Genomic DNA, 27,777 nt, shown 5'->3' with positions numbered 1-27,777 from the left:
AAATGTTACACTAGCTTATCAAGCGAGTGAACCGATAAGGTTTGATCAAAGATTGATCTCAAAGGGAATAGGCGCAAAAGGATGCGATTCCGGGCTCATAACTGTGAAGCTGGGCGCGAGGAATTGGATGCCGCTTGTCCTCCTAAATTACTACTACCTATGGAGGTATATATATGCTGCTATCTAAAAGAACACGTTTTCTCTTTGAGATCATTGCTTCCTTGCAGTAGATAAATGAGTAGTGCAGGGGGTAAGGCTGTTGTGTAACAACTGACTGTAATGAGGCTGGAAAAAATGAGAGTTATCGGAGTGATCCTGGCTGACAATTACTCTTTAGATATACGCTCTCTATCTAAGTTATTAGTCGAGAACTACTCCGAGTAGCTTTACCGCCTTTATTAGTTTAACCTCCTGTCTATCTATTATTATAGTTGTATTAGACTATCAGACCACATTTCTTCATACATTATTCTTTATATTCACCTTGCTTTTTCGTTATCTCAATACCCTGTTACTTTCTATAAGCGAGCACATGACTGCTCTACCTCTTCATGTATATAAAGCTCGCTGCCAGACACTCTTTCAAAATCAAGCTGCGTTCTCTCTTCACTCGCACGGTTTCAACCATTCAATCCAACATATAGTTTTCTGTTCCTGGACTGCAAGCCACCTCTAACTGTCTCGTATTCTTATTATAACAACAAGCCTTCCATGTCTATGCTCGTCGGAGCGGCGGCGCTGCGGTACGGCACGGATAGGTATGTGGATCGACATCGCAGACGAAAGTTGAGACGGCAGGTAAGGGAGGGTTATAGCGGCGGTGGACGATGGAACTGCGGCTCACGGTGATATGTAGCGAACGGGTGAAGGTGAAGGTGAAGGTGAAGGCGACGGCAGTCTATCGCGAAAGGCGCGCGCGCACCGTGACGCGCTAATATTGCTATGTCCGTGCACAAATCCACCCCGCAGCCTACTGCCTGACGTCCCTCCTGAACAACCCTTCATCTTGTCCCCACGTCATCATCGCCAGCACTGGACAATCTATACACAGCTTCAGCAAGGCTCCGCGCCCGCCACTATCGAACCTCTGCGAGCCCCGCATACTGTGGGAGACGTTACTCGACCAGTAGCTCGATGTTACATTTGGAAAAGCGGGTGCACAGGTTGTTCAGAGTCGCGTGGTTGGTGAGGAGGCGGAACTCGAGCGCCTCCAGCAACGGCGAATTATCGTGAGCGTACGGTATAACTCCAAAAGGTCTGAGATTTGGCCTCAATTCGATGCGGCCGAGTTTCGGTAAAGAACCCCCAGCACAGATCGACACAAGAGCGAAGAGCCAATCGTGGAGGGCGGTGAGATAATGGGGAAATACCCACCATAGTGAGTTATTGACGCCCTGGCTATTCGGATTGATTCGGAGGACTTCAAGGGATTGAGGAAGCACATCAGCAAGAAGAGCATAGCTTGGCTCTTTATCTTGACGCTCCACCCCGGTAAGGAACACCGCGTTAACCTCAAGAGACTTGAGGCGATGAAGCGACTTCAGAGAGCCGATAGGCTTCGGTATGACTGGGTTAAGGAAGCAATTGCTCATGTCGATAACCAAATGCTCGAGTGAATCGCGTTGGATGCTGAATGCTGGGCCAAAAACCTCGATGTCAATGTCTGAATTGTCTATTGGCATGCTTCCCCACTCGATGGTAAGTGACTTAAGTGCCTTGCAACTCCCGCAGATGCTTCGGATATCGGCTATTTTGAGATCGCAAGGTGAGAAAGTAAGGTGGTCAACTTTGGAGGATCGGACCGGCCACGAGATACGTTCCGAATTTCCAAAATGCCGTAAAGCATAACCTGGTCTCGTCCTGCATTCAATGCGGCGTACGGATGATATGCGAAGAAATCGACGAAGAGTATGGCACCCGAAGCCGTCGGACATGTTCCAGTGGCAAATTGAAATTCTACGTAAGTTTGAGAGTGGCCCCGTCGACGTTGTAGATGCGGCCTCCGTCAGCATCCAGAAATGGCTGTCTTCCCACTCGTAAGGGGCCATCAGACCAAGGGACGTCAAGTTTGGCAACATGCATAGGAGCAAGGTCGCTTCAGCCCCGGCTTCCCCACTCTCTAGGAGGGCAACAAGTTCTGGTTTTCGCTCAATTTCTAACCCAGATACAGTTGCAACATAGGCTTGGGCGTTTCCAGTGCTTTTCTGTCTCCACACAATACGCCCAAGGTCTACTGCGCGTACGCATGAGGCAAGGTCAGGGCGACGTGCCAGCGTCCAAATCAAATTTCGACAGCTTCTTTGATCACGGTATGTGTAGCAGGAGTATACATAAGGCTCAGAGAAGCGATGAAACTCCCTGGAAACACGAAGTAGGGACTGAAGGTCGGTGGACTCGCAGTAGCCGAAGATCTCGGCCAGCAGCTCGTTCGGAAGGCCGCTAAGTTTCGTTACGCTGCAATCCATGACGTTATTATTGCCTTTAGGCTGTGCGGGCGACGAGGGACGCTGGTGTAGGTAGTAGGTAAGTATAACGCCTGACAAACTCTGATGTTGGGTTCTGAGCGAGTTGGGGTTCGTTTAGGCAGCAACCTGCATGAGTCGTGCATAACAGCCTGATCTTTCCTCAACACAGCATAACAACACCTATTGTAATCGAGCTTGGTTCGATTCGAGCCTTCCCCCCTATGACTTCATTGCAGCTTGTATGCGGAGAATCGTTTAGCACCTGACTACGCTGCCAAAATCCATGCAGCTCTGCTGTACACAGTCTCGTTAATTCAAGCCAATCCAATCAGTGTTGATTTCTAAGTACCTCAACTTTTTTCATCTGCACTAGCGCCTTGTCGACAAAGTTATCCGTTCGCTCGTCGAAGTCACCTTTAAGCTCCACCAACCGCTGCTTCCAAAATTCCCATCTTTCCAGATTCTGGACGCAATGCCAGACCCTAGTTGTCGCATACTTAAGCCAGATACAGGCGGCACGCACGGCAGGCAAGTTTGGGGGTTTGCGCTCTTGCCACGACTCAAACGCCCAGTGAAATTCGTGTAGAGCATAGCCTATATATCCGGGCATACTTCTGACTTCAGCAGCGCTAACTTGTGCCAGGAATGTCATGTGATTAACCCAGTGCTGCTCAACCTCGGGGAGATGGGCAGGTTTATCCATGCCTGTTAGAAAGTCAATAAAAAGTGCGCTGGTTCAAAGTGGATAAACAAGCATTCACTGTGCGCATTAACGTTGTCGGTGAGTATGTAACCAAAGGATGGCAGGTCTCTGAAAGCGACACCAAGGTTTATAGAGTCATGCTCAACTATCACCGGCGCGCCTGTAGCTGGGTTTATTACAGTGGTATCCTGCAACAGGAGCAGCATGTCGATGAGCTTACGCTGCTTTTCCGGGGAAGTGCGAATGGCCACTTCAATGGTACATATAGCTATACCATCACATGGGAGAAACTCATAACCGTTGTCTGGTTTCAATGCATTCAAGATACGGTCCACGAGATGCTGGACGGCGTCTTCTGGAGACACATCAGGCTGCTGTACCAGTGCTTCCAGCATTCTGAATGTCTCGCTCTCTCTTAAATCTTCCAACTCTTCCGCTTCCCGCGCATACCAATGTTCTGAGGTAAATAGCGTGCCCTCAGTCTCCTTAAGCCAGGATTCCGGGTCTTCGACATCGACAAATGGCATTTCCTCAGACCAATACTCGGGGATATCTGAAGACATCTCCAGCAACGTGGTTTGGCCGAAACGCCTTTTTAAAAAAGAGTAACAATAACGGCGACGAATGTAGAGACAAGGTCCGTCTCAGGACAGATCAGAGATAATAGTGATCTGGTCGCAACAAGTGCGGAATGTGGCGTTAAAGATCGTTAAGAACATATAAGAGCCGGTAGAGACTTCAGGTTTGATAAAGAAATCGGTATTTCAAACGAGGCAATACACAATTAATAATGAGTTAATAGGGGGCGGTGCAGTGCTGACTTAGCATACATGCTTGGGGGCTAATTTAGGATCGACACGGACAAGGACTTTAGCCCCTTGTCCGGTCGGTCGAGCAGTGACCGCTTAATGGTGGTTCGTAGATACAACCTACATCGTTGCAGAGCAAAGCTCATATTCAAGGAGAATTATAACATTAAGGAAGAGATACTTTGTTAGTCACTACGTCCGCCTCAGCCTGTTATCTCTGACTGTGTCACTGTACATGTGCCCGGAGAGATATTAGAATTAACGTATTTATGGTGTCACTATAGCAAGTCAAACAACAGGGTAGTTATATTAAACCTTTACTCAACTTTGTGTAAGAACGAAAATCATTCCAAGCGTCTTTACAGTCCCCTAGGCTTTGCGTACTTACTCAACTCCTCATCTTTGAAAAGCCGTTCCATGCAACTCTTTTCAAGACAGATGCAAGTCTCAATCCCCTCCTCGGGATCGTCTTTTACACGCCTCGGTAAGACAAAGATGTACCCGTCCCAGTTCGGCTTCGGGCTCCGTAACGCCTTGGGCAATCCGAACCCAAAGTCCAAATCCTGGTAGACGGTTACGGGTTGCCAGCTAGTACCAGCAAAGTCCAAGCCCATATGCGCGTTGAGCTTTATGTCGATGGTGTTCTTGTCCTTTGTGCCGGCAACCCATTCTGCTGTTTCCTGCACGGTCTCAGGAGTGACGGCAAGAATAGACTGGCGGATACCGGAGGCGATGAGTGGCAAATTCTTCATGTCGACTAACTCTCCGATTGAGAAACCTTCAGGACGTGCGAGCGAGACGGCACAGCCTAGGAAGCGCGGAGGAAGAGGTGGATCGGCGCGCATGCGGTTGTTGACGGCGTGGAGGAGCGTGCTGTGGAGGTTAAGGTCCGGGTTGTGCATGGGTAGGCGAGAGCGTGTAACAGCGCGCCAGACGGCAGCCATAATGCAGTCGTACGTCGACACCCATGAATTGCCTTCGGTAGGCTGCGCGTCGGCCTTTAGCTGCTCTAGGCCCCGCTTGGAGAAATGGAATTCGGTAGGCGTCATTTCGGGCATCTTGAAGTCAGGCGGAAGCGGTGGAGTGGGGTCTGTTTTGTGGTAGAAAGCCTTGACTTTGTGGTTGAGCTCTTCCATTCGCGCGGCATCAGGGATTGAGTTTGCACAAAGAGGGGAGCGGTCAAGGTTCTTAAGATCAAAGGTTGGAAGCGGCGTGCCCTCAGCAAGAGCCTTGGAGTTTTCGGACCATTGAAGGAGAAAACCGTTCAATCCGGGTCCATCAGTAATCATGTGGTGAGCTGCAAGGGCCACAATCAAGCCTCCATCAATAAACGTGGCCTGCGTAGTCGCCACTGGCACCTCGTCATCTCTTTCGTCTCCGAGGGGTGAGAACAGTTGCTTTGCAAGGAAATCTCCGGTGGTAATCTTTTCGGTTTCCAGCAGGGAGGCAGGGAAGTCTCTCTTGTTCATCTCCTCGAAGCTAGGAAGGTTCTTGTTTTCGTCCCAGACTGCCCAGAAGCTATGAGTGGAGTTCTTTTTTATCGAGACACAAAGTCTGCCGCCGTCTTTGCTTGATTTTTTAAGCGATCCTGCCATCACCGGGTATTGACTGAGCGTCACTGCCAGGCCAGCCTTGAGCTGTTCGACAACTTTCATCCTGTCAATATCCGGGGAAAGCTCGAAAATGAGAGCCATTGGCATATAAGTCTGTCCCCTGGTTAGCCGCATGCATCCCTGGTTGTCAAGCTTCCGCAAAATACCGCTGGCATGAGGAGGTCGTAGTCACTAAGGACCTCCACTCTCTCCGGAGGCGCATCCTCGCTGTTTGAGGGCTGCACTCGGTACTCTTGCTTCCCTTGCATGTTTTGAGAGGTGTGGATGTTAGAACCAAGTCAAAGGACAAACGATGGACAGCCGTTACAAGCTTTGGAGGTCGGGAGTAACGAAGCCATATATTTATTCGGGATTGTGCGTGACTAAATACCTATTAGCTCCGGGACTCCACTTAAGGCTCACGCAATGACCGCATTCTACAAAAGTAGACTAGATGTCTTTTCATGATGTGTCTGCGGGAGGCCGTTGAGGTCACCATATGGACTTTGCTGTGGGGGCCAAAACGCGTGTCGCAAAATCGCGGGCTGCGATGCCCGAGAGCCGCCACCGCGACGAACGGCGCATAGAGCATACAAACGAGGGGGAAGCATCCTTCTGAGGAGCGGCGTCTTGCGTGCGAAACTGGAGTCTAGACTGCGGAGATGGTTTCCAGTTTCTTTGATTGTGATGCGTGGGATGTGGGGCGCGCTCGCCGTTAGATACGTAGCCGAGCCGCGAGGGGCCGTGGGGTCCGCCAATTTGGGGGCGCAAACGTACCGCAGTACATAATATTTCGCTGAAAATATTATGTCTACCGACCTGCGCCGCAGCGCCCCCACGATCGCCTCACTCTCACCGAACGGCTTCCCCGAGGTTTCGTTGATTTTAGGGGCGTATAGGGAGACAACTGCTCATCCACAGGCCTCCTAGTCACCCGCCCGCTCCCGCCCGGGCCCTTCCGGCGGGCGGGCTGAAGACGGGCGCCTAGGCGGGCGGGCGGCAGGCGGGCGGGTAGGTCGACTTAAGATTTAACGTTGATTGGTTGACAGGCGACCCACCTTCCATATTAGGCAAGACGGCTGCCAAGCCCGATCTTGGCGAGGAACAACAAAACTTGACCTAACGTCCCTAAAACCGATTTTTAGCAATAACTTTACGATCTGACGCCGGAATCTAATAACTATAGACTCTAAATTTATCTACGCGTCGAGACGAGAAAGAATATTTATTTTTTAGAGCTTAGAATCTATATCCCGGAACGTTATTCGCTAAAAATACGAAAATAACGAATTTCCTAATGCCTCTAAGCCAATTTCTAGCCAACCATAGCGACTGCATAAGTTAACTAAGGTGCAAAATCGATCTACTAAGTTATAAGAATATATTCTAAGAATTCTAGGCCTAAGGCAAAAGATCCTAAGGCGCTAACTAGCTAAAACAACCTAATAAAATTAATTCTTAAAGTATTTTCTTAATACTATAAGTAAACGAGTACTATTTAAAGCGGTCTAAGAACTAGAAATTATCGATTATAGGCTCTACTAAGAAATATAAAAATCCTAGAGCTTACGTTCTATTAGTAGTCTTCCCCTAATCTAAAAATATCAATTAAAATAAGGAAAACTTTTTGTGAAGCTGGGCGCGAGGAATTGGACGCCGCTTGTCCTTCTAGATTACTGTTACCTATGGAGGTATATATGCTGCTATCTAAAAGAACACGTTTTCTCTTTAGTAGTGGTAAATGAGTAGTGCAGGGGTAAGGCTGTTGTGTAACAACTAAATAATGAGGCTGATAAACGAGAGTTATCGGAGTGATCCTGGCTGACACTAATAAAAGAGTAATTAGCTACGGTACGAGAAGCTAGGCTATACTATTATTAATTATCTTTATAGCGAAGTTTAATAAAGGATCATCCTCTCTTCTTAATAAGAAAATAAGAAAATTCTAGAATAATTTAAAAGTCTTCTCTAGCCGTTCTAGAATTTACATAGAACTATTAATAAAGCAGCGACATCGTTACCCTATACATTATTCTCAGGCCAGTATTACCTTCTGCGCACTAGCGACGCCGTTATGCCCAGCCATTACCAGAAAGCTGCTATCATCCAGCGTCAACAACCCTGCCCATTTACTAGTCGCCGTCATTACCGTCGTCTTGTCTCCCCAGTTCTTGCCGTCCTTGCTTGTTACGACCTTTACTGCGTAATCCCCGTCCTCATTCGTCTGGAAGCTCACCACCAATGTACCTCCTACGTTAGTGACCTGCGGCGCAGAATTATTAGACTCTGTTTCGTGCACGATCCTCCGATCCGTCCACGTAAGGCCATCATCCGACGAACTAACAGCCCCGATATGAAAGTTGCTGCCATCCGTCTCCGTCTCAAACACGGCAATCAACCCGCCCTCGTCATTTGTCTTGGCTACGCCAAGCATCCCATCCCGATTCTTCGTCAGGTTCAAACCGGTAAACGTGCGCGCTTCTGACCATGTCTTGCCACCATCCGTCGACGTCTTGATCAGGCTGTCTTGGTCGATGTCTGTCGTCTCGCGGGAGTAGTACAGTTGCAGCGTCTCGCCATCATCGGCCATGCGCATAAAGGGCTCCCACACGCCCGTCGTCGGGCCGGGCTCCTGTGCCGGCGTGCTTAAGTAGTCCCAGTTCGCGCCGCCGTCGTCCGAGTAAGAGACAATGAGGCGGTAATACGTCCACGCATCCTCGACGCCAGCCGTCTGGTCGTGGCTTCGGTACGCGACGAGCAGGCGACCCGAGGGCAGCTCTATGGGATAGGGGTTGTCGATATCAGTCGTGTTAGCCGGGCCGCGCGCGGCAGTGCCGAGGACGCTCCACGTCGCGCCTGAGTCGGAGCTCGAGGTGAGGGTAATGATGGTTTCACCGTTGGCGATAGCGGTGTAGGCGCCAAGGATGGTACCGTCGGAGCGGAAGCTGGCCCTTGGGTATGTGCTCTGGCCGGTTGACATGGGATAGAGGCTGCCAGTTACGGATGGTTGAAGGCCAGCGCGCCGCTGAAGAGGCGGACGGGCAGAAGTTGCGTCAACGAGAGCGAATACCATTAAGATGGCAAGAGAGAGGCTGATTAGCCATGACTGCGAGTATTGTGCCATGTTGGAGATAATTTTGCAGGGTAAAGGTAACGTCTTGTACATTTTGAGAGCAAGGAAACTCCTATCTTTTATGTGTTTCTCTGACGGAAAACGACTCGATGGAATGACGGGGCCGATTTTGACTAAAATTATCTCAATGTACTTAGGTGCAATACAATTGGAGCGTTAAGAGCATGGCTCCACTGTTTGATTGACAGGCGAGTAAGCTGACTTACCCAATTAGGCGCGAAGGATCTTGGCCCCCAACCTATCGGCCCCAATCTGATGAAGTGTTTTCCACGGACCAAGTATTCCTTGCTTTCTGATCTAAATACGGTGACACAAAAAAGTAATCTCGCATGCTTATATATGCTTACTCTACATAATACACTTGTGGAAACCTAACCAGTAGATAGGTAGGGAAGGCTAACTGCATCTCAGCTGAGTGGGCACACTCATACGCACACAAACCATGCTGCCGTCCGTGTAGCCGTGGCGGAGAGAGCCGTGGCGTAGAGAGCCGCTAGGCTGGATAACGGTGGCAATCGTGCTTTTGACTTTACAAAGCGGAATTCTCTTTGTTCTACTACTTTCCGGGAGTAGTATAGTTTGATCTGCACGAAGGAAGCCGGCATGAAGGACGCCGACATGCGTTTCATGCGCTTTGATTTTCCACACCATTATCCAGCTGGCTGCAGCCAGACGTAAAAATTTTCAACCTCTCGTCCATCAATGTTTGCTGCGCTATCACAGCCATCTGCGACTGCCGTCCTCCTGTTTTTCAGCTGACTTTCTCTGAGTTATGTAACGCTCCAAATGCTCGGCCAGCCAGCTGGATCTGATGCGGCTACCACATGCCGCTTCGGATTGGTTGCCCCTTGTCAGCCGCGATGGGGAGTCATAAGAGGTCGTAGACATCGAGCGGGTAACGCGGTGTTATGTTACTGTGGATTTCGGGTGACTGCATTGAGAGAACTTGCTTTTTCACCATTGCTTGGGACCGATTGCTTGGCCCCGATCAGCAGTCACGCCATCTTTTATTGCTACGGCTTGTTGGCATGTGAATATTACGATACAGACTTTTTTTGGCAGTGTTAAGCGTAGGGCGTGTATAATTGTCAGCCAGGATCACTCCGATAACTCTCGTTTATCAGCCTCATTATTTAGTTGTTACACAACAGCCTTACCCCTGCACTACTCATTTACCACTACTAAAGAGAAAACGTGTTCTTTTAGATAGCAGCATATATACCTCCATAGGTAACAGTAATCTAGAAGGACAAGCGGCGTCCAATTCCTCGCGCCCAGCTTCACAGTTAACTACGAAGATCCTATCTACTGCTAGGGAGTATAGTCTAAATATATATATAAAAGCTTTAATAATCTAGATGTATTTATATAGGATCTATTAACCCTAGATTTAGAGAGGGTGGATCTAAGAATCTCGGATCTGTATAGATCTAATAGTGGGTCCTGTACGTGAATTTCGTGCTACTTTCCTGGCAACCGCCTTTGTCGTAACTTGATAAATAACTTTCCTTTCTCCGGGCGGACGTGATAAGGTTCTTGTGATTGCTCTGTGATTCTGCCCTTGCGGTCTCTAGTCCCCTATGGGCTTCTTGCCTTGCCGCCTTCTTAGTTGTCCGAGTCCTTATAGGGAGAATTCCTGTATGAGCTATCCTTAGTACGTGTCTGTTGGTGCCTTGCGGGACGCGAGTCCTTTTGGTTACTAAGCCCCTGTGGTCTCTAGGCCCGTGTGGGCTTCTTTCCTATAAGGTTCTCTTGACCCTGCGGGTTGATTTCTCTTACGGTCCACAACATCTATTATAGCTAAAATATATCGCGGAGAGGATCTATACTATCGTAAACTACAATCAACTTTTCTTCATGTTGGCATGTTGGGTGAAACCGTGCGAGTGAGGATATGAACGCGGCTTGATTGTAAAAGAATATCTAGCTGCGAGTTTATATATGTGAAGGAGCGAAGCAGTCATGTACTTTAAAGAATGTAATATAGGGGTAGCATGGTGTTGAAATAACCCAAAAGCAAATGCAAAAATAAAGAATTATGCGAAGATAGGGTGGCCTGGTAGTACAACAAGCGGGTCTAATATCCAATAACTAATTACTCCAGTTCGCCCTTGATGATGGCATTGGCGATCTTTTCGGCCACCATGTCTACGAAAACATCGTCTGTTAGTGTTGCGCCAATCATTGAAGCATAATAGAAGAAGAGAAGGATACTTACAGACTGTAGCCAAAGGATGCCCCGGAGGAAGAACAGGGAAAGAGCTCGTATCAACAACGCGAAGACCCGTAACACCGCGGACACGAGCCTGGGCGTCAAGCACAGCAGCGGGATTGTCGTCCCTACCCATCGCACAACCGCAGCTGGCGTGGTAGATGAAGGTAGCCTCGGCCTTGATCCACTCGAAGATCTGCTCGTCCGTCTCTACGTCTTCGGGGGGATTGAACTCGTCCACGAGGATGCCGCTGCCCCGGGCCCATTGCCGCAACCGCTTGAACGCTTCGATGGCTACGCCCTGGTCGACGGGGTCGAGCAGGTAATTCATCATGATGACCGGGTAATCATTGGTATCGTTGCTGCGAAGCGTTACGTTGCCGTGAGATTTAGGGGTCAACAGCGCCGCCCCAAACGTCATGTATTGTCCGTCCGGTCGAATGTCGTCGGGTACGGAGCTGAATGCGATGTCTTGATACTCAACATCGGGCCAGTCATCGGGGAAAGTGCTGAGCCAAGCCAGCGTTTCGTTGGTAAGGCGAGCGCGGTTCTCCTTTGGGAGCTTCTCCCATCCTACAGAAGAGTCAGATATGTTGTCTGAGGCGGATACAAGAGCTCGACGTCGTAGTACGCTTACCGACTTGCTCTCCGGCACCGATACCAGAAAGTGGACCAGATTGATTATGAAGGTACAGATCAATGGCCGGCTTTGTATAGTCAGGGTTATTAAGAACAATCTGGGTCTTTGTAGTCACATTGACACCATAACTGAAGCCCAGCCATACTTGATCCTGGATGCCCTGGCCAACACCAGGTAAGTCGGCGACGACAGGGATGCTAAATTGGTCCAGAATAGCCTTGGGTCCTACTCCAGAGGCCATAAGCAGCTGCGGCGAGCGGAACTTAGACAGAAAAACATTAAGTGACTGCTCAACATTTCGGAGGAATGTATCACTCACGGCTCCCGCAGAAACGACAATCTCTTTGCTCGCGTACAGGTTGTACACGACAGGTATGCCACCGTGGCCTTCTACCTCAACACCAATTGCCTTCTTGTCGTCATCGAACAGAATCTTTTTGACCGTAGTAGTCTGGTAGAGCTTAATGTCAGTCTCATCTATGGCCGTTTGCACAAACGAAGTCTGCGACGTCTCCCTGGTTGCCGCCTTGGGGTTGACTGTCGCACTCATGGGGCCATAGCCTAGTAAGTAGCCGCTGTTCAGGCCAGGGATGAGCGACAGACCCATAGCTTCGAAACCGTGGGCGACACCCGGTGAGTAGTCTTGTTGGTTGTTGCCATACGAAATCTGCAGCGGCCCACCAAGGGAGTTGTCGAAAGCCGAGGGATCGTAGCTGATGTTGAACCGGGGGTCGATTTTGTCATAGTTTGGTGGCGTGAAGTTGGCGCTTTTCTTATAGAAGTAGAAGACGTTGTCCCACTTCCATAGGTCGTTGCCAACTATCGAGGCCCATTTTTCAAACGAGCCAACAGTACCACGCTGGTAGCCCATGAGATTGAGGGCGGAGCTGGGCCAATGGGTCAGAAGTAGATGGGACCAGACGAGACAGAAAGCTAGAGAAAAAGGGGACGAGAGAGAGGAGAGAGAGAGAGACAACTCACGATCCGCCAAAGGTCCTGCCCTGCGTGTAGTGCAGGCTTCGACCGTTTAGGCCCTACCAAAGCAGTCAGATGCAGGTTCTAGCTTCCAAAAATATAACTTAAAAAAGAAGAGGTTGTTACCGGTTCCGGCCCGGTGACGAAATCGTAATCGACCAGAGAGGCGCCTGCATCGTTAGGATGTGTAGTTTGGTCGTAGCCGGGAATGGTGGTGCGGTTGCCATTGTCGAGCTCGTAGAAGGAGCCGCCCTCGATGAGGCCCACGGAGAAGCCAGCAAGGGCGAGGCGGGCGGCAACAGCACCACCGGCAGTTCCCGCTCCAACCACAATGTAGTCGTATGTCACCTCGACGCCCGGCACGCCAAAAGAATTGCCCAGGATCTCCGTTTTGCCCTCGTTGAACTTCCACCCCTCGAGCGCGGATGTGTACGATGCGAAGAACAGGAGCCCGGCCGCCGTAGGCCCCGAGAGCGAGAGAAGGCGTGAGAATAACAACATCGTTGTCAAATGAGAGGCCTTGGAGGGGAGGGAGGAAATGTAGTGCTAACCTGGCTGGTATCATTGGCAAGCAGCGGCTCTTGAAGAAAAGGAGGAAAGAAAGAAAAAGCCCTTCTCCAGCTCCGATCGTACACCTAAGCTTCACCGAATTGCCCTCTTACCCTGCCTCCACTGCCTACCCCCACGCTAGCAGGCACACACTCAGGTAGTTTTGAGTCCAGCGATATCCGTATGATTCCGGGGCCCCTACGAGGCTCGGTTTCGGGACCGAGGCCGAAGCTGAGGCCGCCAAAGGCGGCGAGAAGGAACGCCCTCCATCTCCGAGATCCCTCAGGGGCCACATTATGTCCTCATGATGCAGTGCCACCGAATGAGGCTGAGACTGCGCTGACGCATTGGAATGTTTCGCGGACCTGCGTGGATCACACTGAGTCTAGTCAATGCGCACTGACGCCAAAACCAGTGCTGACACAGGTGAATAGCGTATTTGGAATGCTCTTTAATCGAATCAGATGGTCTTGTTTGTCGTATTCGCCATGGTTTCCGGTTTGAGAAGCGTCGGTGCTACAAATACCCTTGTCGTCCATCTAGACTGTGGGGCTGAGTTAAGAAATTGCGATCGGTTACATTTGTTTCTGATAAGCTCAAACTGTAAGCCCATATCACCACTATCTACTATTAGACAAGTCGGATTTTATAGAAAAGAGACTTGAGAATGAACGTCCTTATTCCTCCTAATGCGTACTATCTGTAGGAGCATTTATATATAAGAACTTCTGGAAAGTTCTACTTCGAAATATAATAGACAGTAGTGGAAATAAATAGAAAGGAGATATTTCTAAGCAATTTCTTATATACGTAATCCTTTAGTAAGTAGGAACAATCTAGAGTCTAAAGGATACGTTTAGAAACTTCTATCCGGAAGGATAAGTTCCTAATATAGAAGTTAGGTTATACCTAGACTTCTAATATCTACCAGCCAGTGGTTTCTAGAAACTCTTCTACCATTGACCCTGTCCGTAACTAGCCAGAAAAGGCATTCCTCCGTTCCGTGAGACGGTTGACATATAAGTGCTCAAGAGACCTTTGAGTGCTTTTCATAAACACATCCTTGCTCGGATGTGCTTAGGCACCGCCAGCGCCAGCCTGCATACCAAAGAGCCGCTCCTTCTTCATAGCCAATGCACAGAGCAGGGACAGAGCTCCGGCAGTCATGCTCAAGATATAGACATTTTGCATGCCATCAGTAATGGCCTCAATAGCCTTTCTCCCAAGTTCTGGTGTCAAATTCTTAAAAAGATCACTTTGTGTGCCCGCAATGGCATCCTTGATATCCGTTTTCGAGAAATTCTGACCAGCGAGCGCGTGTTCTAGCTTCTCCGATGCGAGACTCTGGAAAATCTGCCCACAGATCAACAGGCTTAACAGAGTGCCGCCAAGCTGCGAGATGTTCTGCAAAGTTATGGCGCTCTGGACGTCGGTACCAGACCAGCCCTTGTGTGAGACCTTGACGCCGGCAATTGCATAGCCCGCTTGGAACGTCAGGCCACTCCCGATGGCGAGTAAGACACTGTACCCGTAGACGTTGGCCGGCCTCGTGTTCAAGGTGACCGTGTACATGAGCGCACCCCCAGTCGTCATGAGGATTCCGGTCACTGTGTACATTATCCAGCTGACAGAATATTGTCAGTATGCTAAGCTAGAACTTGATGGGAATTCAACGGAATGCTTACTAGTAGCCGATACTGGGTAAAAGTAACCCACTCGCCATGTTTGTGCTGACAAGGATCAGGACAAATGGAAGCAAACGGACGGCCGCCTTTATCGCCGTGTCTCCGTGCACAAACTGGAAATAAAGTGGTATATAGTAGAGGGGAATGTAGATGTTTGCTACTGTTGCCGCCGTCTGGATGTTCAACAAAATCTGGCTCCGGTTTGTGGTGATATAAGACGGCGGGACCATCCGTGCTTTGGAAGTGGTAAGCAGGCAAAAGCGTTGTTGAAGCACGGTCGCGATGGCAAATACGCCGGAGACAACCAACATGGCAATAGTGCGGCCATCGGACCAGGCCCATCCCGCGCCACCAAAAGTCAGAGGCGCGACGAAGCATACGAGTGACGCTGTACTGAGCGTGAAACCGGCCCAATCCATTGCGAGGAGTTGGCTCCAGGCGCTCATGTCGGAGGAGCCTGGTGGCTTGAGAGACGGAAGGTAAAATATGTATATCGGAGCACAGACGGCTGCAATGACCCTAACGGGTAGTCAGTAAACGAATTGGAAACAGCAGCTGGCTTGACTTACAGATTCATGTAAAAGGACCAACGCCAGGTGGCGGAACTAGTCGAAAATGCCCCTCCGACGACGGGACCAAGAATAGCTCCCAGGCCCCAGACCAGACCGATACCTGACATGTACCGTCCTCGTTCCTTGTTCGTCGTGCACATGGCAAAGTAGTTCAGGATGCTTCAGACGTTGTCAGCAATGGGACTTTTGCGGTCGTGCAACACTCACCCGATATAGACACCAGACCCACCGATGCCAGCGATGACACGGCCCACAATGAGGGCGTTCATGTCGGGGGCAGCACCGCAGATGGTGGAGCCAACCTCGAAGAGCAAGAGACTGGCGATGAATAGGATCTTGGTGTCGTAGACGGCGTAGAAGGCGGCGCTAGACATGTAAGAGGGGGCGCGGTAGCGTGCGTATGCGATGGCGACTCACCTCGGAAGGATGGCACACACGGAGCCAAGAGGAAAGCCAGTGCCCACCCACGTGAGCTGGGAAACAGCGCCGAAGCGCTCAATGATGGCAGCCTGGATGTCGGCAGCGATGGTCGTGTCCAGGCCGTAGACCAGAGCGCCGACATAGAGCGAGGTGCACACGAGGAACCAGCGTAGACCGTGGACATTTCGCGGCGACTGGTCAGCCCGGACGGCGAGCTGGGGCTCGATGTCGGTGGAGTCCGAGTCGGTGGTGAGAGAAAAGGCGTGGAGGGGCTCGCTTTTGGAGGAATTAGAGTCCATGGCGATGGCTGTGGACAGGACAAAGGCATGCTGGGGGCGGCCATGGCGAAACAAATATCTGCGGCGGGGGTGTGTGAAGGTGGAAGCGGCCAAATTGGCCGTGACGGCGACGGCGAAGGGTGTTTTGAGGCTGACCAAACGGACTTTCCAGGTTCCCCGGCCTCCGCCCTCGGCTGGTCCCGTCCCGCGCGCCGATCGCTATGTAACTGTCCCCACGCTCTCCCACGTCTCCACTGTTCCTCCCATTGCCCCTCGCCACCATGGCAGACAGTCCCGCTGCTGCCGATTCACTGCGCGTCTGCGCCCTATGCGACAAGCCCTTCATGAGCGGTGCGTCTTGGGGCTCCTTTGCTACATGCCCGCTTTCTACTGACCCGCCCGAATCGCTCCCCAGAGCCATCTTACGCCCGCCACGTCTCCTACTGCCGCAACTCGCAGATCCGTCCCCGCCACCGCCAGAGGTCATGCCGCAACTGCAGCTTGGCCAAGGTCAAGTGCTCCTTCGAGCCCCGCTGCTCCAGATGCATCGCCAAAGGGCTCGACTGCCTCTACGACCACCCGGCATCCACCCGCAAGACTAAGCCCGTCATTCTCGACACAAACCCGCCTCCCCTTCCGGACTGCGGCTTCCTTGCAACCGCGGACCTCTTCACATACGATGACGACATGTCTCTGGGAAACATCGCCGGTCTCTTGAGCCCGCCTACCGCAAATGCGACCGACAAGCAGGTACCAAGCGATCCTCTGCATCTTCCCACCGAAGCCCACTCCACAATTCCGAATGCAATTGACCTTGGCATGTCGGCGGACCATGTCGCGCCGCAAGGTGTTCCTTGGCTCGGGCGGTCGGCTTTGGCATCTGACAACACGAATTCCGCCCTAACTAATGCGGGATTCCTCGCACATGTCCCCATTCATGACCCCGTCGCTCAGTACAGTGCCACGATTGTCATGCAGGCCCTACAGAGCTTTCCACGCATGATGTTGCGAAGACCGACTTTCCCACCTTTCATACATCCGCACTGGCATTATGCAAAGAGCCCTCTTCCGGAGTCGCTTACCAATTGCATGGGCATAGCTCATGTCTTTGTATCTACGAGCATCGAAACACGGCCATTTCTTTGGCAAACCATCGAGCGAGAGCAGCAGCGTTTCCTGACCAAAGTAAGTACTTCCCCAAAAACTGCCGAAGACAGTTTACTGAGTCGATGAGGTGGACCAAATGCCAAAGGAAGATCTGCTTGCTGCAGTGCAAGCACAGGTTATTTACATCATCATGAAGGTTGTCATAAATGATCCGCAGCAATCAGCGGAGTCCAACCTGCAGATGCTCCTAACATTCCAGACGCTCTGTGAGCGCCTCATGAAGCTTCTTCAAGAGCCATTCTGTCTGTCTGAGCAAATTTCGCTCAGCTCTACCTGGGAAGAATGGATACTCGCCGAGTCGAGAAGGAGGACCGCATGCGTGTGGTTTCTCATCAGCCGCCTCGTCAGTGTCAGGACGGGCATACCGTGTGACGCGGTAGAGCAGTTCCTGGCGCTCCCGCTACCATCACCTAAAGTTATATGGGAGACTAGCACACGCGACATGTGGGTATCAGAACATGACGCATGCGGCACTGCCATGCACGAGCCTGACCTGGTCAATTTTGGTGGTCTTATCGAGTCTCATAAACGGCGCAACGAGCCGGCGCACGCGCGCAAGCTGGACACATGGAACGCGGAATCTGATCACTTGGGCTCTCTACTTAACGTGACCGTAGCTATGATATAGAAATGGCAGCATGCTAAAGAATGAATTGTTGAAAGCTCCCTACAGACTAGCTCCTACTTCGCCGCTCAGTAAGTAAAAGGAAATCGACCCCTCAACCGGCACACAATTGCCTTCCTTTACCAAGGGATCGGGCCTTCCCGGTCAGAGAATGTCGCGGTCGGACCGCCTTTACCCAAAGTCGCCAGCTCGACGATGCGCTGCGCGCCGATCTCGGGCGGAGCACCGTCTGGGTTGTGGTTGTTCAATTTTGTGCTGACTAGGCCGGGACAAGCAACGTTGACAAGGCCGCAAACATCCTCGAGCAGCCTAGCATAGTTGAGGGCGATCATGTTAACAGCGGCCTTGCTAGAGTCGTAGGCCTTGAAGTCCCAGTTGAAGAAGGGCATATCTCTATTGGTGCCCTCTGCGAGTGAGCCCATGCGCGACGAGACGAAAACAACGCGGGGCAAGCTGGAGTTGCGGAGGAGGGGCAGCAGAGCCTCAGTCAGACAGGCGGTACCGGTAACGTTTGTGCTGAAAGTCTGAGTGAAGAGCTCGCGGGTGCTTTGGCCGGGGATGAAGCCGTCAATGAGGATGCCAGCGTTGTTGACGAGAACGTCGAGGCGGCCAAACGTTTCGCCGATCTTTTTGACAGCCGCAACGACCGATTCTTCCGAGTTCAGGTCAAGCTGCACGCTTGAACCCCCAAGTGAGGCAGCGGCTTTGGCGCCCGCCTCCGGATTACGTGAGCCGATGATGACATGGTATCCATATTCTTTTGCCAGCCTGGTGGCCACAGCAAGGCCAATGCCCTGGTTCGCGCCGGAGACGAGGGCGACGGTCTTATCGAGGGGGATGTTTGCCATTGTTTCCTTTGGTATGTGTTGCACGGTGCACTTGTAGAAAATGTATCGAAGGAGATGGTGGATGTGTAGGACTAGCAACTACCGGCGAAGGAGTGCCTTTTTATTTCTATTTGTCCTGGCTCGGCGTCGTTGGCCGAGCAAGTTTACATTCCGAATCCCACGAATGCGTACACGGTGAGACAATACGATCGGCTAAATTCGCCGTGCCTCGCGCCTCCATCCTAACTAGTTTCATATGTACAAGCCGCAGCTCCACTAGGCACTCAAACAGCGAATCAGAAATCTTCATTCGCGAAGTGGTAAATGATGTGATCGCTCAGCCATAATGCATTGTTGTTAGCAGCTGAGGCTCGTTGTGGCAGATTTGTAAGCGATCCGCTACTCATCAACCTCTAACTAGAAATCAAAGGACCTATACGGAAGTGTCTTTATATAAGGCCCCACTACTAGCTGGGCTTTCCCACTAATATAGAATTAGACTACAAAATACAATAGACTATGCTGTGCTGTAGTATTAGTAGAAGTAGAGCACCCCGCTCTGCCGCTGGATGGTAAGTAGTAACTCATCTTGGTGCTACAGTAAGCGTTGAGATACGAGGCCCTACTTAGCGGGTTCTAGATATTGCATAGCTGACATCATATCTGGGGCTTTCCAAAACGCTAGGATAGCAGACAGCGCCATTGCATAGCTTAATAGACTGGTGCCTTTGCTTATCTTAAATCCGCTTCTAGCCTCGTAAGCCTGGTAACACTAACGTAAAAACAACTTCTTTAAATTTTCAGCTTCAGGGTCTGACTAAGCACTAGTTTAAAAGCCCTTCAATCCAAGTCTCAGCTCTTCATCTACACCACAAAAACGCAGTCACAATGGACGGAGGTAATGCAACAAGACATGCTGCCTGTATCGAATGCCGTCAGCGGAAAGTCCGTTGCGATGGCCGCCAACCCTGCTGCAACAACTGCTCCCGCCGTGGATCTGAATGTGCCTATGCCCGGAACTTGGGTCATGACAAACAAGAGATGATGGTCATAATCGATAGCCTTTGTCGGCGCTTAAGTGTGTTTATACTCTTCTTTCTTAGACCAACAGACCTGGACTGACAAATAGGATGACAGCGCAAGCAGAAGAATCCCTCAGGACACTCCAAGACCCTGCTACACTCTCGATAGATTCTTCTAAGAACCATTCGCCGACTGCTTCTTGGGCGGAGAATAGCATCCTTGGGCTTTCCGCCAATTCGAATGAGTCCTTACCGTTGGACGACACATGGGCCTTTCTCACAGACACGCAGTGGACTGGGCCACAGTTGCAATCGATGGATCTTCTAGCTGATGGTATCCTTGGATCTCAAGTCCCCGGAAGACAGAGATCATCACCATCAGTGCGAGAAACTGAACCAACACATAACGGAGAAGAAGCAGATGTGGATAAGCTGCTGCCCCCGAACGTCCTCAATGAAATGTCCGTTTACCATCTTGCATCTGTTGAATTGTGCGAAATTGACATTGAACAGGTACACCAAATTTTTCGACAAAGCGCACTCCGGATATTTCATGATGGATAAAAATAGGTTCTTGTCAAGACTAGCCGATTCACAGGCAAATTCCGAGATGCAAAGCCTAAAGCTAATTATATTGGCTCATGGCGCATCTCTCAGTTCTGCTCAAGCTGATCTTGCCCGCAAGTTCTACGAACTCTCGCGAAAAGAGTTCGAAAAGGCAGAGTTAGGGAAAGGGTTTTTGACTCTTACAGCACTGCAATCCTGCATATTTTTAGCTCAGTTCGAACTCAAGCAGACAATGTTCGCTCGGGCCTGGACCAACATCAGCCGGGTAAACTGGATGGTGCGAATGTTTGGCTTGCACAATATGGACGGCAATACCACATTCCCGAAAGCGTATCAGGAGCGCAGATATCACCTCCCGCCGACCACCGATGTGTGGGAACTTGAAGAGAGAAGGAGAACGTTTTGGGCGGCTTTCCAAATAAGCTGCTTTGTGAGTATAAACAAAGGCTGGGAGACCCACATTCCGACCATCTACGCAGACGTAATACTTGGCTGAAATCACCTACAATCCTTTGACCATCATAGCTGACGTTGGCCGCGCAGGTAACAACATTTTTACCGGCTAATGACGCTCCGAGCTCATTGTCTAGGTTAAATCTTTATGATGCATTCAGGTTATCTGGCTCCAGGGAGCTCAGTACCAACAATGCGCTCATACTGATCAGCGGGTTGCACAATCGCTGCCTCTTTCACGTCACCCACGCCATCGAGGAAGGCAAGCCAGGTAGCCCGACTTATGACTTTTGGATGCACCATTATCGTATCAGCGAGAACATCAAGCGGATCGCGTCCGGTGCTGCTCCAACGGCAGCTTCATTATTGCCAAACGAGCCCAATGCCTTTTGCTTGAACATCAGCGTTCAGGCGATAGTGATCTGTCTCAACTACGCGGAGACTATGCATGTTGCCGGGGCGAAGGTGCCTAGGTCGCCACACCCATTGTGCGAGAACTCCAAATGCCAGAACTCGGCCTTGGCAATTGCCAACATGTCGCGAAAGCTAATGGGTCACGCTGACCTGGCGAAGGTGAGAGAAACAGCCAGGGACCCCGACCCGTCTTTTGAAGTAAGAAGCACCAAATACTAACTAAGTGTCTCGGATCAGATGAGTAATTACGTTCCTTGGTCGATATATGTAGCCGCCCAGGCATGCATTCGCACACTGAATGCCAACACCTTCGCACTGGATGCCATCCACGAGTCCAGAAGTCCGCGCAGCGCCTCTCCTTCCAGTCCGTTTGACACGTGGACGTGGGCGCCCAGCAGTAATGAGGGAAGCTGGGAAGCTGCCACAAACCAAATTACGGGCGCAACGAGCGCAACGAATCTGTTCAGCAGTGCGATGGGGCCGTTATCCTCGTCACCATCGCTGTTGACGCCGAGAGGCATAGGCACAACGGTGTTTCCAGAAAGCGGCAGCGTAGTGAACCGCTCCGTACTGCAGGAAGCGCTGAACTCACTTGTTGACGCCATGGTCGCGCTCATGCAGATCAGTCCGCTGGTTGGCGTCTTCGAGGCCGAGCTTCGCGAAGAGCTGAGCGGCGGCAAGTTGCTAACTGACCAACGTTTAATCGGCTTTGTGGGCCTTCCGTTGGGTGGCCAGCATTTGCAGCAAAACGATATTGGTAGTTTGGGGGACATGGGTTGGGACTATCCACTTCATTAGTAGAAAGTGTTTGTTGGACTATCAGGCTATCAACTAACTATCAGCCTACATTTCTTCATGCATTGCCCTCCATATTTACCTAGCTTTTTTATTGTTTCAACACCTCGCTATCCCCTAATATATTCTATAAGCGAGTATATAACTACCCCTTTATGTATATAAAGCTCGCTACTAGATATTCTTTTATAATCAAGCCGCGTTCTCTCTTTACTCGTACGGTTTTACTACTATAAAAGTTAATAGTGTTGTACTAAGTAAACGTATTACGTAAATAATCGTTAAATCGTACTTAATAGATAGTTATTAATCGTGTCTATTTGTTCCCGCGGATTAGCCTAATTTGGTGTTGTGAGTGCTCATCGTGGATAATTATAGTAGCGCGCTTCTACGAGTTAGCTGCGATTGAGCGAAATTTAGGCTAGAAGGTCGGTGAATAAGAATACTATTTAAAAAAAAAAGCTTGCGTAAGCAACGCTTTAATCCTCGCCGCGCGCGAGTACCATAGGCCTGCTTACCCGTCCCGAATATATAATGCTATACACGGCTTGATTTATCGCCTGTTAGTATATAGATTATATTATTTGCCGATTATATAGAGCTCTAGCGATCCTTTAGAGGTATGGTTACTGCTATAATATTACCTATACTAAATATACGCGGTGGGGCTATACTATATAACTATCGCCCTTATAAACCCGGTTAATAAATTATAATACTAAAGTACTAGATTTTCCTATATTTTAAACTGTTGATATTTGAGGTGGTTAAAACCGTACGGGTAAAGAGGGAACGCGGCTTGATTATAAAAGAGTATCTAGTAGCGAGCTTTATATACATAAAAGGGTAGAGTAGTTATATGCTCGCTAATAGAAGGTAGTAGGGTGTTGAAATAGGTGAAAAAGTAAAGTAAATATAGAGAGTAATATATAATAAAATATCGGCTAATAGTTAGTAGATGGCCTGATAGTCCAATATATACTATGCTCTAGTAGTAGATAGAACCTTCGTAGTTAACTTAAGGCATTAATCTATATTAAAGATTAATAGTAACACGCCTATCCTAATCCTTTATATAACTTGTCTCTTAATTCTTCTATACTACTTGTCTATTAACATGTTGATTAAAACCGTACGAGAGAGAAGCGAACGCGGCTTGGTTCTTAAGAGAGTAACTGGTAGCGAGATATATATATATATATAAAAGAGCACCGTATTTATATACTCGCTTGGTTAATATAGTAAGGGGATAGCACGGTATTGAAACGACGAAGAAGTAAAATGAATATAGAAGATAAGGATAGTTGGGATATCAGCCCATACTCAGGCTATCTTTCTTCATGCATTAAGATAAACCCTTCTACTATCCTCACACAATTTGCAACTCCAAGGGCCTCTGTTGAAAACGCCTCATTACAATAATAAAAAAGAGAACAGAAGTAGTACAAAGATAACAGACAGACAATTTTTCCGACTCGAGAAAAGAGTCGATTCTTGATATGGCTTCGTTGGGACAATAACGCTAAAGCTACTATCCTCCCATGGAATAGTAGCTTTAGTATCCAAGGGCGTAGCTACAAAGTCCAGCTTCGGCGCAGCTTTAATAAGCTTGGAAGTTTTTAGAGCGAACGTGTTCTCCGGCAAAAGTGGCATAACGCGTGACATGATTTTGTAGCCTAAGTTTTCCCAAGCCTGAACCTTTGTCGCGAGGGCGGAGAAGTCGATAATCTGTCGCATACGAAGCGTACGCTCAGCTTGATACTGGTATAGTAGTGCCTCGATTGCGGCCTTTTTAGGCTTTGTTCCTCGAGCCTCGTAGTCCTTGATGGCGCGGTGGAGTAGGTTGGTCAGCACGACAATGCTTTCCATGCTAGAGTTGCCTCCGAGTCCGATGTTTGGAGTCATCTACGTACGAATTTTAAGCGATCGAATCTGTAAAGCAACTATAATCCTTCTTACCTTGTGCACTGCATCACCCGAGAGTACGACTCTGCCAAAGAACATGTGCTTAAATAAGCCTTCTTCGACGTTAACTAACTCCGCGCGTACGCGTTGTTTCCAGAGCTCTCCAAAAACGTGTGTATTCGAGATGGGACACTCGAGGCACTCAACAGCACGCTTTTCGGCGTCGGCCTGCGTCCAGCGCGGGCTGTGAGGCCAGTAGAGGCGCTCCGAGTTGCGGAAGAAAACGAACCAGAATGTATACTTTTTCTGGCCAAGCACGAGGAACGATCTGCCTGGGTAGTGTGTAACAGAGACGTTACAGTTACTCATACTCGGCAGCGTAGGGCTAAAACCAATCAGTGCACTCCAGTCGGTGAAGAGGGCTGTTTCTTTCATGTCAGCTCTACTTGTTTTACTGTTTCCTTTATTCGAATTCATGACGTAGGAATGCTCGACGTACACTTTTTCTCGGTTGTTGTTATTAACCCGGGGATGGCAGCATTTGCGTTCCTCCACATGAGGCTGCGTATTAGACTGTGTACTCCGTCGCTCCCAATGAGCAGGTCTCCCTCTTCAATGGTGCCATCGGCCAGTACCGCCTTCACATTGTCGTCCGAATCTGTGATATCAACGACACCAACTCCCGCTCTCACTCTGGACTTATCCGGCAATTTCTCATACAAGATTTCGAGGAAACGCCTTCGTTCCAGAACTGGAATAGGATAACCGTGACTTGGCTTGATTAGCGTGCTTTACATCTAACGGTGCTTAGTGTAACGTACTATTCCCTGCACAATCCAAAGAAGTTGCTGTTTGCAATAACGCGGCCGTCTGGAAGAAGGTTAAGGCTTTTACCAAGAGGGTTGCATTCGTTTTCCACCTCTTCAAGGCATCCAAATTGCTGGAGAATTCTGGAGCCGTGAGGATATATGCCAATACTGGCACCCCTCGCTGGAGCTATCTCCCCCTTTTCAAGAACAATGTGGTCGATGTCCGCCTTTTGAAGCGCATGAGAGGCGGCTAGACCTCCCACGCCTCCGCCGACAACAATAACACGAAAAGGTCGAGATTCTGCCATGTTTGACGGATTGAGGGAACAAATAACTTCTGAACGCGACACTTGTTTAGAGAGAGGAAAATGTGCCGGAAACAAGGCTGTTAAATAGCCATGTGCAAAGCTGTAGATATTGACGATGACGGCGTGCTTCGCCGAAGGATTCGCATGGGCCGATTGGCGCATACCTCGATAAGATTCAACGAAGGGCGAAGAACGTAGCTATCGGAGCGCCAGGCCGAGTTAGCGGGATCTCGGTAACGCCTCTTTCGGCGTTCGGGCCGGCTATCGAGGTCTTGGCTAGCAAGAAGCCTACTGTTCACAACATGGACCTATAAAAGACCAGATTGTACCATAGGTCATTGTGGTTTTCTAAGCTCGATAACACCGCTAAAACGGCATCATGAGTCCCCCTATCATCAACTTCCCTAGCCTTCAGCCGGCTCTCATTTGCAAAGTCAACGTCGGCGCCGGACATGTAGTCGGTATAATAGAAGCCATTGCTTAATGCCAAAATATGAAGATACATGCTGACTAGTCATAGGCCCAAAACACAGCGGCTCTACGCTGTTCCACTTTGTACGCACCCTAGTTGAATGAGGGATATTTTTAGAGCATCCGAAGCTTACGCATTTCTTCTATTAGGAAACTCCCACGGGCACACTCGAGACGGTTGAAGGCTTTGAACCCAAGTTCAATGCCGACGTCGTCTTTGGAGCCGACTGGCTTACCTTTGATGATGACAAAAAACACGCCCGTATCAACTTGAAAGCAGTTGCCGTGTATGATTTCCTTGATTTTTTTGTCACGAATTAGCGAAATAACTTTTTTTTCTAGTACCAAGGACGACAAAGCTATCGACTTTGGGTACCAAGGGATTATCTCTCTCAATGAAGAAGTCCAGAGCATCTTCAACATGGCACCCACATCCAAGAGCGTTCCTTTCGGATTTTCCAGTACGTTATCCCGTAGAATGCAAAGTTCAGGCTGACATAATGGGTGAATGCAATAGCTGGCGCCCACACTTTTCAGAGCGGAGGCGATGGCCTTCGAGAACTGGAGAACATGACCTTCATTGGCAATGGTCGCATGCTTGTGAACGAAGAGACACGTGTGATTACGGTTGAGTCGCGTATCTCGAGGGTTGTGCCAGCTACCGGCTTCGATTGAGTTACGTTCGTTTAGGCTTGATCCAGGTAGAGCAGATTTTGATGAAATTGACATCTTGTTTTTTGACGGAAAAACCTCTTGATTACGTGCTCAAGGGTGACACAATGACTACCCCACGCCACCACCGGCCAATTTGGCCGAGCATGTCAGCAGCTCGGCCATCAACCGAGCTTGATTATAAATACTTTGCGGGAAGTGCCCATAAATGGCAAACGGTACAATGGCGCCGAACAATATTCTTCTCATCCTTGGCGCAGGCCCAAATATCGCGCGGGCAACAGCCGATGTGTTCGCGGCTAAAGGGTACCGCATCGCCCTGGTCAGCCGCGGGCGCACCCGCTTCGACCCAGCTTATCTACACATCAAGAGCGACTTGGCCAAGCCCGACGCCATCCATGACGCCTTCACAAAAGTGAGAGCAGCATTCGGAGCAGCCCCGAACGTCGTCATCCACAACGGTAAGTTTTTATTTTCTGGTTTTGTTGTGGTTGTCATGGTTCATACTGACGGCATACCAGCGTACCACGTCTTTCCGACCAGAGCCGACAATCCGCTGTCATTGTCCCAGGCTCAGCTTGAGTATGACATCGCTATAAACACAACGTCTGCATACGCCGCCGCCGCCGAGGCCGTGGCCGAGTTCGCCCACCTGCCGCCCGAACTTCCCAAGTCCTTCATCTACACAGCCAATGGCCTTGGCTCCATGCCACAGCCGCAGCTCATTAGTCTTGGCCTTGGAAAGACGGCCATGGCTCACGTCATCGAAAATGCAGTTATCGCATACCGAGGCAAAGGCTGGACGTAAGCTTTCTTCCATTATCTGTTTTCTTTCGTTTCCACTCTCACTTGTCCCTTTTATCAACAATTACTATCCTACTTTCTTTCTTTCTATTGGATACCAGATTAGATTGTTTGGCTATTAAGCTAATCTATCTTCGAATGATTCCATATATTTGTTTTTGCTTTTTGGTTGGTTCAACACTATGCTATCCCCCCTACTATATCCTTCCAGCGAGCACATATCTGCTTCGCTCTTTCATTTATGTAAAGCTCGCAGCTAGCCACCTTTTTACGATCAAGCCGCGTTTTACCTTCTCTCGCACGGTTATACCATATACGTCAGCACTTTTCCTTCACCCATAATTACTCTTTTTATTTTTTTTCTTTGCACCCTTTCGCATAGTAGTGTGGTAGCTTGCTTGTGTGCCGTTGGCGTTTCCTTTAATCACGCTAAATATGGCAAGACTGACGCTACCTTCTCTCTTCGACAGTTTTTACTACTGCGACGAGCGCTTGGAAGACGGAAATTTTGCCGCAGGTGCTATCAACGGCCCCGCGCACGCCGAACAGTATTGGGAGTTGAGTCAAGACAGGCAGCAGGGAGAGTGGAGGTACACATTCGTCGCAGGGTTGGGTTACAAGCGATTCCAAGACACGCAGGTTGAGCTGTGACAAGCCATTTCATGTTCCGGGCTCCGGTCAGCTCGAACAGGAGCGGAGAAAGGTAACCCGTCCATGTAACTGTTTAGAGAGCTGTCCAACTCGAGTTTTTCGTAAACGTCAGTACTAAATTGATGGCTGTAATCGGGCTTTGTCTCAGCCGACGTCCTGTTTGAGCCCCTCGATCTGAATTCACAATTTGGGAGCCATAGTAAGATGAAGCAACGATTTTTGAGTGGAGCTGGGCAAATATATAGGATATGTCA

General features: G+C 49.7%; 11 protein-coding genes across 11 annotated transcripts; 4 read left to right on the top strand and 7 right to left on the bottom strand.

Annotated features, from left to right (window-relative positions):
* Positions 1 to 1,115: 1,115 nt before the first annotated feature.
* K452DRAFT_321604 (uncharacterized protein) lies at positions 1,116 to 3,731 on the bottom strand (the record flags this gene model as incomplete). Its single annotated transcript, XM_033544414.1, has 3 exons — positions 1,116 to 1,747; positions 3,078 to 3,170; positions 3,227 to 3,731. The coding sequence occupies 3 exons, from the start codon at positions 3,729 to 3,731 to the stop codon at positions 1,116 to 1,118; spliced, it is 1,230 nt and encodes a 409-aa protein (XP_033393472.1).
* Positions 3,732 to 4,271: 540 nt separating this feature from the next.
* Positions 4,272 to 6,304, bottom strand: K452DRAFT_321603 (uncharacterized protein). Its single transcript, XM_033544413.1, has 2 exons — positions 5,737 to 6,304; positions 4,272 to 5,683 (listed from the first exon to the last, which is right to left on the bottom strand). Exons 1-2 carry the CDS (start codon positions 5,836 to 5,838, stop codon positions 4,337 to 4,339), a joined length of 1,449 nt encoding a protein of 482 aa, XP_033393471.1. The 5' UTR covers positions 5,839 to 6,304; the 3' UTR covers positions 4,272 to 4,336.
* A 1,228-nt stretch (positions 6,305 to 7,532) lies between these two features.
* On the bottom strand, positions 7,533 to 8,700 carry K452DRAFT_291341 (glycoside hydrolase family 93 protein). Its single transcript, XM_033541157.1, has one exon. The coding sequence runs from the start codon at positions 8,691 to 8,693 to the stop codon at positions 7,605 to 7,607; it is 1,089 nt and encodes a 362-aa protein (XP_033393470.1). The 5' UTR covers positions 8,694 to 8,700; the 3' UTR covers positions 7,533 to 7,604.
* A 2,097-nt stretch (positions 8,701 to 10,797) lies between these two features.
* On the bottom strand, positions 10,798 to 13,030 carry K452DRAFT_278113 (GMC oxidoreductase; the record flags this gene model as incomplete). The annotated part of the gene is made up of 6 exons (XM_033539356.1): positions 10,798 to 10,850; positions 10,921 to 11,487; positions 11,552 to 11,816; positions 11,874 to 12,441; positions 12,536 to 12,588; positions 12,656 to 13,030. The coding sequence occupies 6 exons, from the start codon at positions 13,028 to 13,030 to the stop codon at positions 10,798 to 10,800; spliced, it is 1,881 nt and encodes a 626-aa protein (XP_033393469.1).
* A 1,125-nt stretch (positions 13,031 to 14,155) lies between these two features.
* K452DRAFT_235265 (uncharacterized protein) lies at positions 14,156 to 16,054 on the bottom strand (the record flags this gene model as incomplete). The annotated part of the gene is made up of 5 exons (XM_033537419.1): positions 14,156 to 14,702; positions 14,764 to 15,282; positions 15,333 to 15,494; positions 15,543 to 15,701; positions 15,753 to 16,054. The coding sequence occupies 5 exons, from the start codon at positions 16,052 to 16,054 to the stop codon at positions 14,156 to 14,158; spliced, it is 1,689 nt and encodes a 562-aa protein (XP_033393468.1).
* Positions 16,055 to 16,309: 255 nt separating this feature from the next.
* Positions 16,310 to 17,886, top strand: K452DRAFT_98095 (uncharacterized protein). The gene is made up of 3 exons (XM_033547391.1): positions 16,310 to 16,384; positions 16,449 to 17,218; positions 17,268 to 17,886. Exons 1-3 carry the CDS (start codon positions 16,315 to 16,317, stop codon positions 17,826 to 17,828), a joined length of 1,401 nt encoding a protein of 466 aa, XP_033393467.1. The 5' UTR covers positions 16,310 to 16,314; the 3' UTR covers positions 17,829 to 17,886.
* Positions 17,774 to 18,673, bottom strand: K452DRAFT_278109 (uncharacterized protein; the record flags this gene model as incomplete). The annotated part of the gene is made up of 1 exon (XM_033539355.1): positions 17,774 to 18,673. One exon carries the CDS (start codon positions 18,671 to 18,673, stop codon positions 17,945 to 17,947), a length of 729 nt encoding a protein of 242 aa, XP_033393466.1. The 3' UTR covers positions 17,774 to 17,944.
* Positions 18,674 to 19,782: 1,109 nt separating this feature from the next.
* On the top strand, positions 19,783 to 21,906 carry K452DRAFT_301724 (uncharacterized protein; the record flags this gene model as incomplete). Its single annotated transcript, XM_033542491.1, has 4 exons — positions 19,783 to 20,135; positions 20,188 to 20,722; positions 20,785 to 21,267; positions 21,346 to 21,906. The coding sequence occupies 4 exons, from the start codon at positions 19,783 to 19,785 to the stop codon at positions 21,904 to 21,906; spliced, it is 1,932 nt and encodes a 643-aa protein (XP_033393465.1).
* A 1,410-nt stretch (positions 21,907 to 23,316) lies between these two features.
* On the bottom strand, positions 23,317 to 24,925 carry K452DRAFT_235327 (uncharacterized protein; the record flags this gene model as incomplete). Its single annotated transcript, XM_033537426.1, has 4 exons — positions 23,317 to 23,808; positions 23,863 to 24,230; positions 24,308 to 24,579; positions 24,630 to 24,925. The coding sequence occupies 4 exons, from the start codon at positions 24,923 to 24,925 to the stop codon at positions 23,317 to 23,319; spliced, it is 1,428 nt and encodes a 475-aa protein (XP_033393464.1).
* Positions 24,926 to 25,304: 379 nt separating this feature from the next.
* K452DRAFT_235268 (uncharacterized protein) lies at positions 25,305 to 26,071 on the top strand (the record flags this gene model as incomplete). The annotated part of the gene is made up of 5 exons (XM_033537420.1): positions 25,305 to 25,386; positions 25,446 to 25,480; positions 25,547 to 25,683; positions 25,718 to 25,881; positions 25,914 to 26,071. 5 exons carry the CDS (start codon positions 25,305 to 25,307, stop codon positions 26,069 to 26,071), a joined length of 576 nt encoding a protein of 191 aa, XP_033393463.1.
* A 220-nt stretch (positions 26,072 to 26,291) lies between these two features.
* K452DRAFT_278106 (uncharacterized protein) lies at positions 26,292 to 27,626 on the top strand (the record flags this gene model as incomplete). The annotated part of the gene is made up of 3 exons (XM_033539354.1): positions 26,292 to 26,529; positions 26,590 to 26,872; positions 27,343 to 27,626. 3 exons carry the CDS (start codon positions 26,292 to 26,294, stop codon positions 27,521 to 27,523), a joined length of 702 nt encoding a protein of 233 aa, XP_033393462.1. The 3' UTR covers positions 27,524 to 27,626.
* Positions 27,627 to 27,777: the final 151 nt, after the last annotated feature.

This window comes from Aplosporella prunicola (genome assembly GCF_010093885.1).
Source record: "Aplosporella prunicola CBS 121167 unplaced genomic scaffold K452scaffold_27, whole genome shotgun sequence".
In the NCBI taxonomy this organism is placed as follows: Eukaryota; Fungi; Ascomycota; class Dothideomycetes; order Botryosphaeriales; family Aplosporellaceae; genus Aplosporella; species Aplosporella prunicola.
The sequence above is the reverse complement of the archived record's forward strand: the minus strand, read 5'-3'. Positions and strand labels throughout refer to the sequence as shown.

Coding starts and splice junctions, on each gene's coding strand:
- K452DRAFT_321603 (XM_033544413.1), bottom strand. CDS start 5,838: ATGCAAGGGAAGCAAGAGTACCGAGTGCAGCCCTCAAACAGCGAGGAT. Junction 5,684..5,736: donor ACGACCTCCTCATGCCAGCG/GTATTTTGCGGA, acceptor ACCAGGGGACAG/ACTTATATGCCAATGGCTCT.
- K452DRAFT_291341 (XM_033541157.1), bottom strand. CDS start 8,693: ATGGCACAATACTCGCAGTCATGGCTAATCAGCCTCTCTCTTGCCATC.
- K452DRAFT_98095 (XM_033547391.1), top strand. CDS start 16,315: ATGGCAGACAGTCCCGCTGCTGCCGATTCACTGCGCGTCTGCGCCCTA. Junction 16,385..16,448: donor CGACAAGCCCTTCATGAGCG/GTGCGTCTTGGG, acceptor ATCGCTCCCCAG/AGCCATCTTACGCCCGCCAC. Junction 17,219..17,267: donor AGCAGCGTTTCCTGACCAAA/GTAAGTACTTCC, acceptor TGAGTCGATGAG/GTGGACCAAATGCCAAAGGA.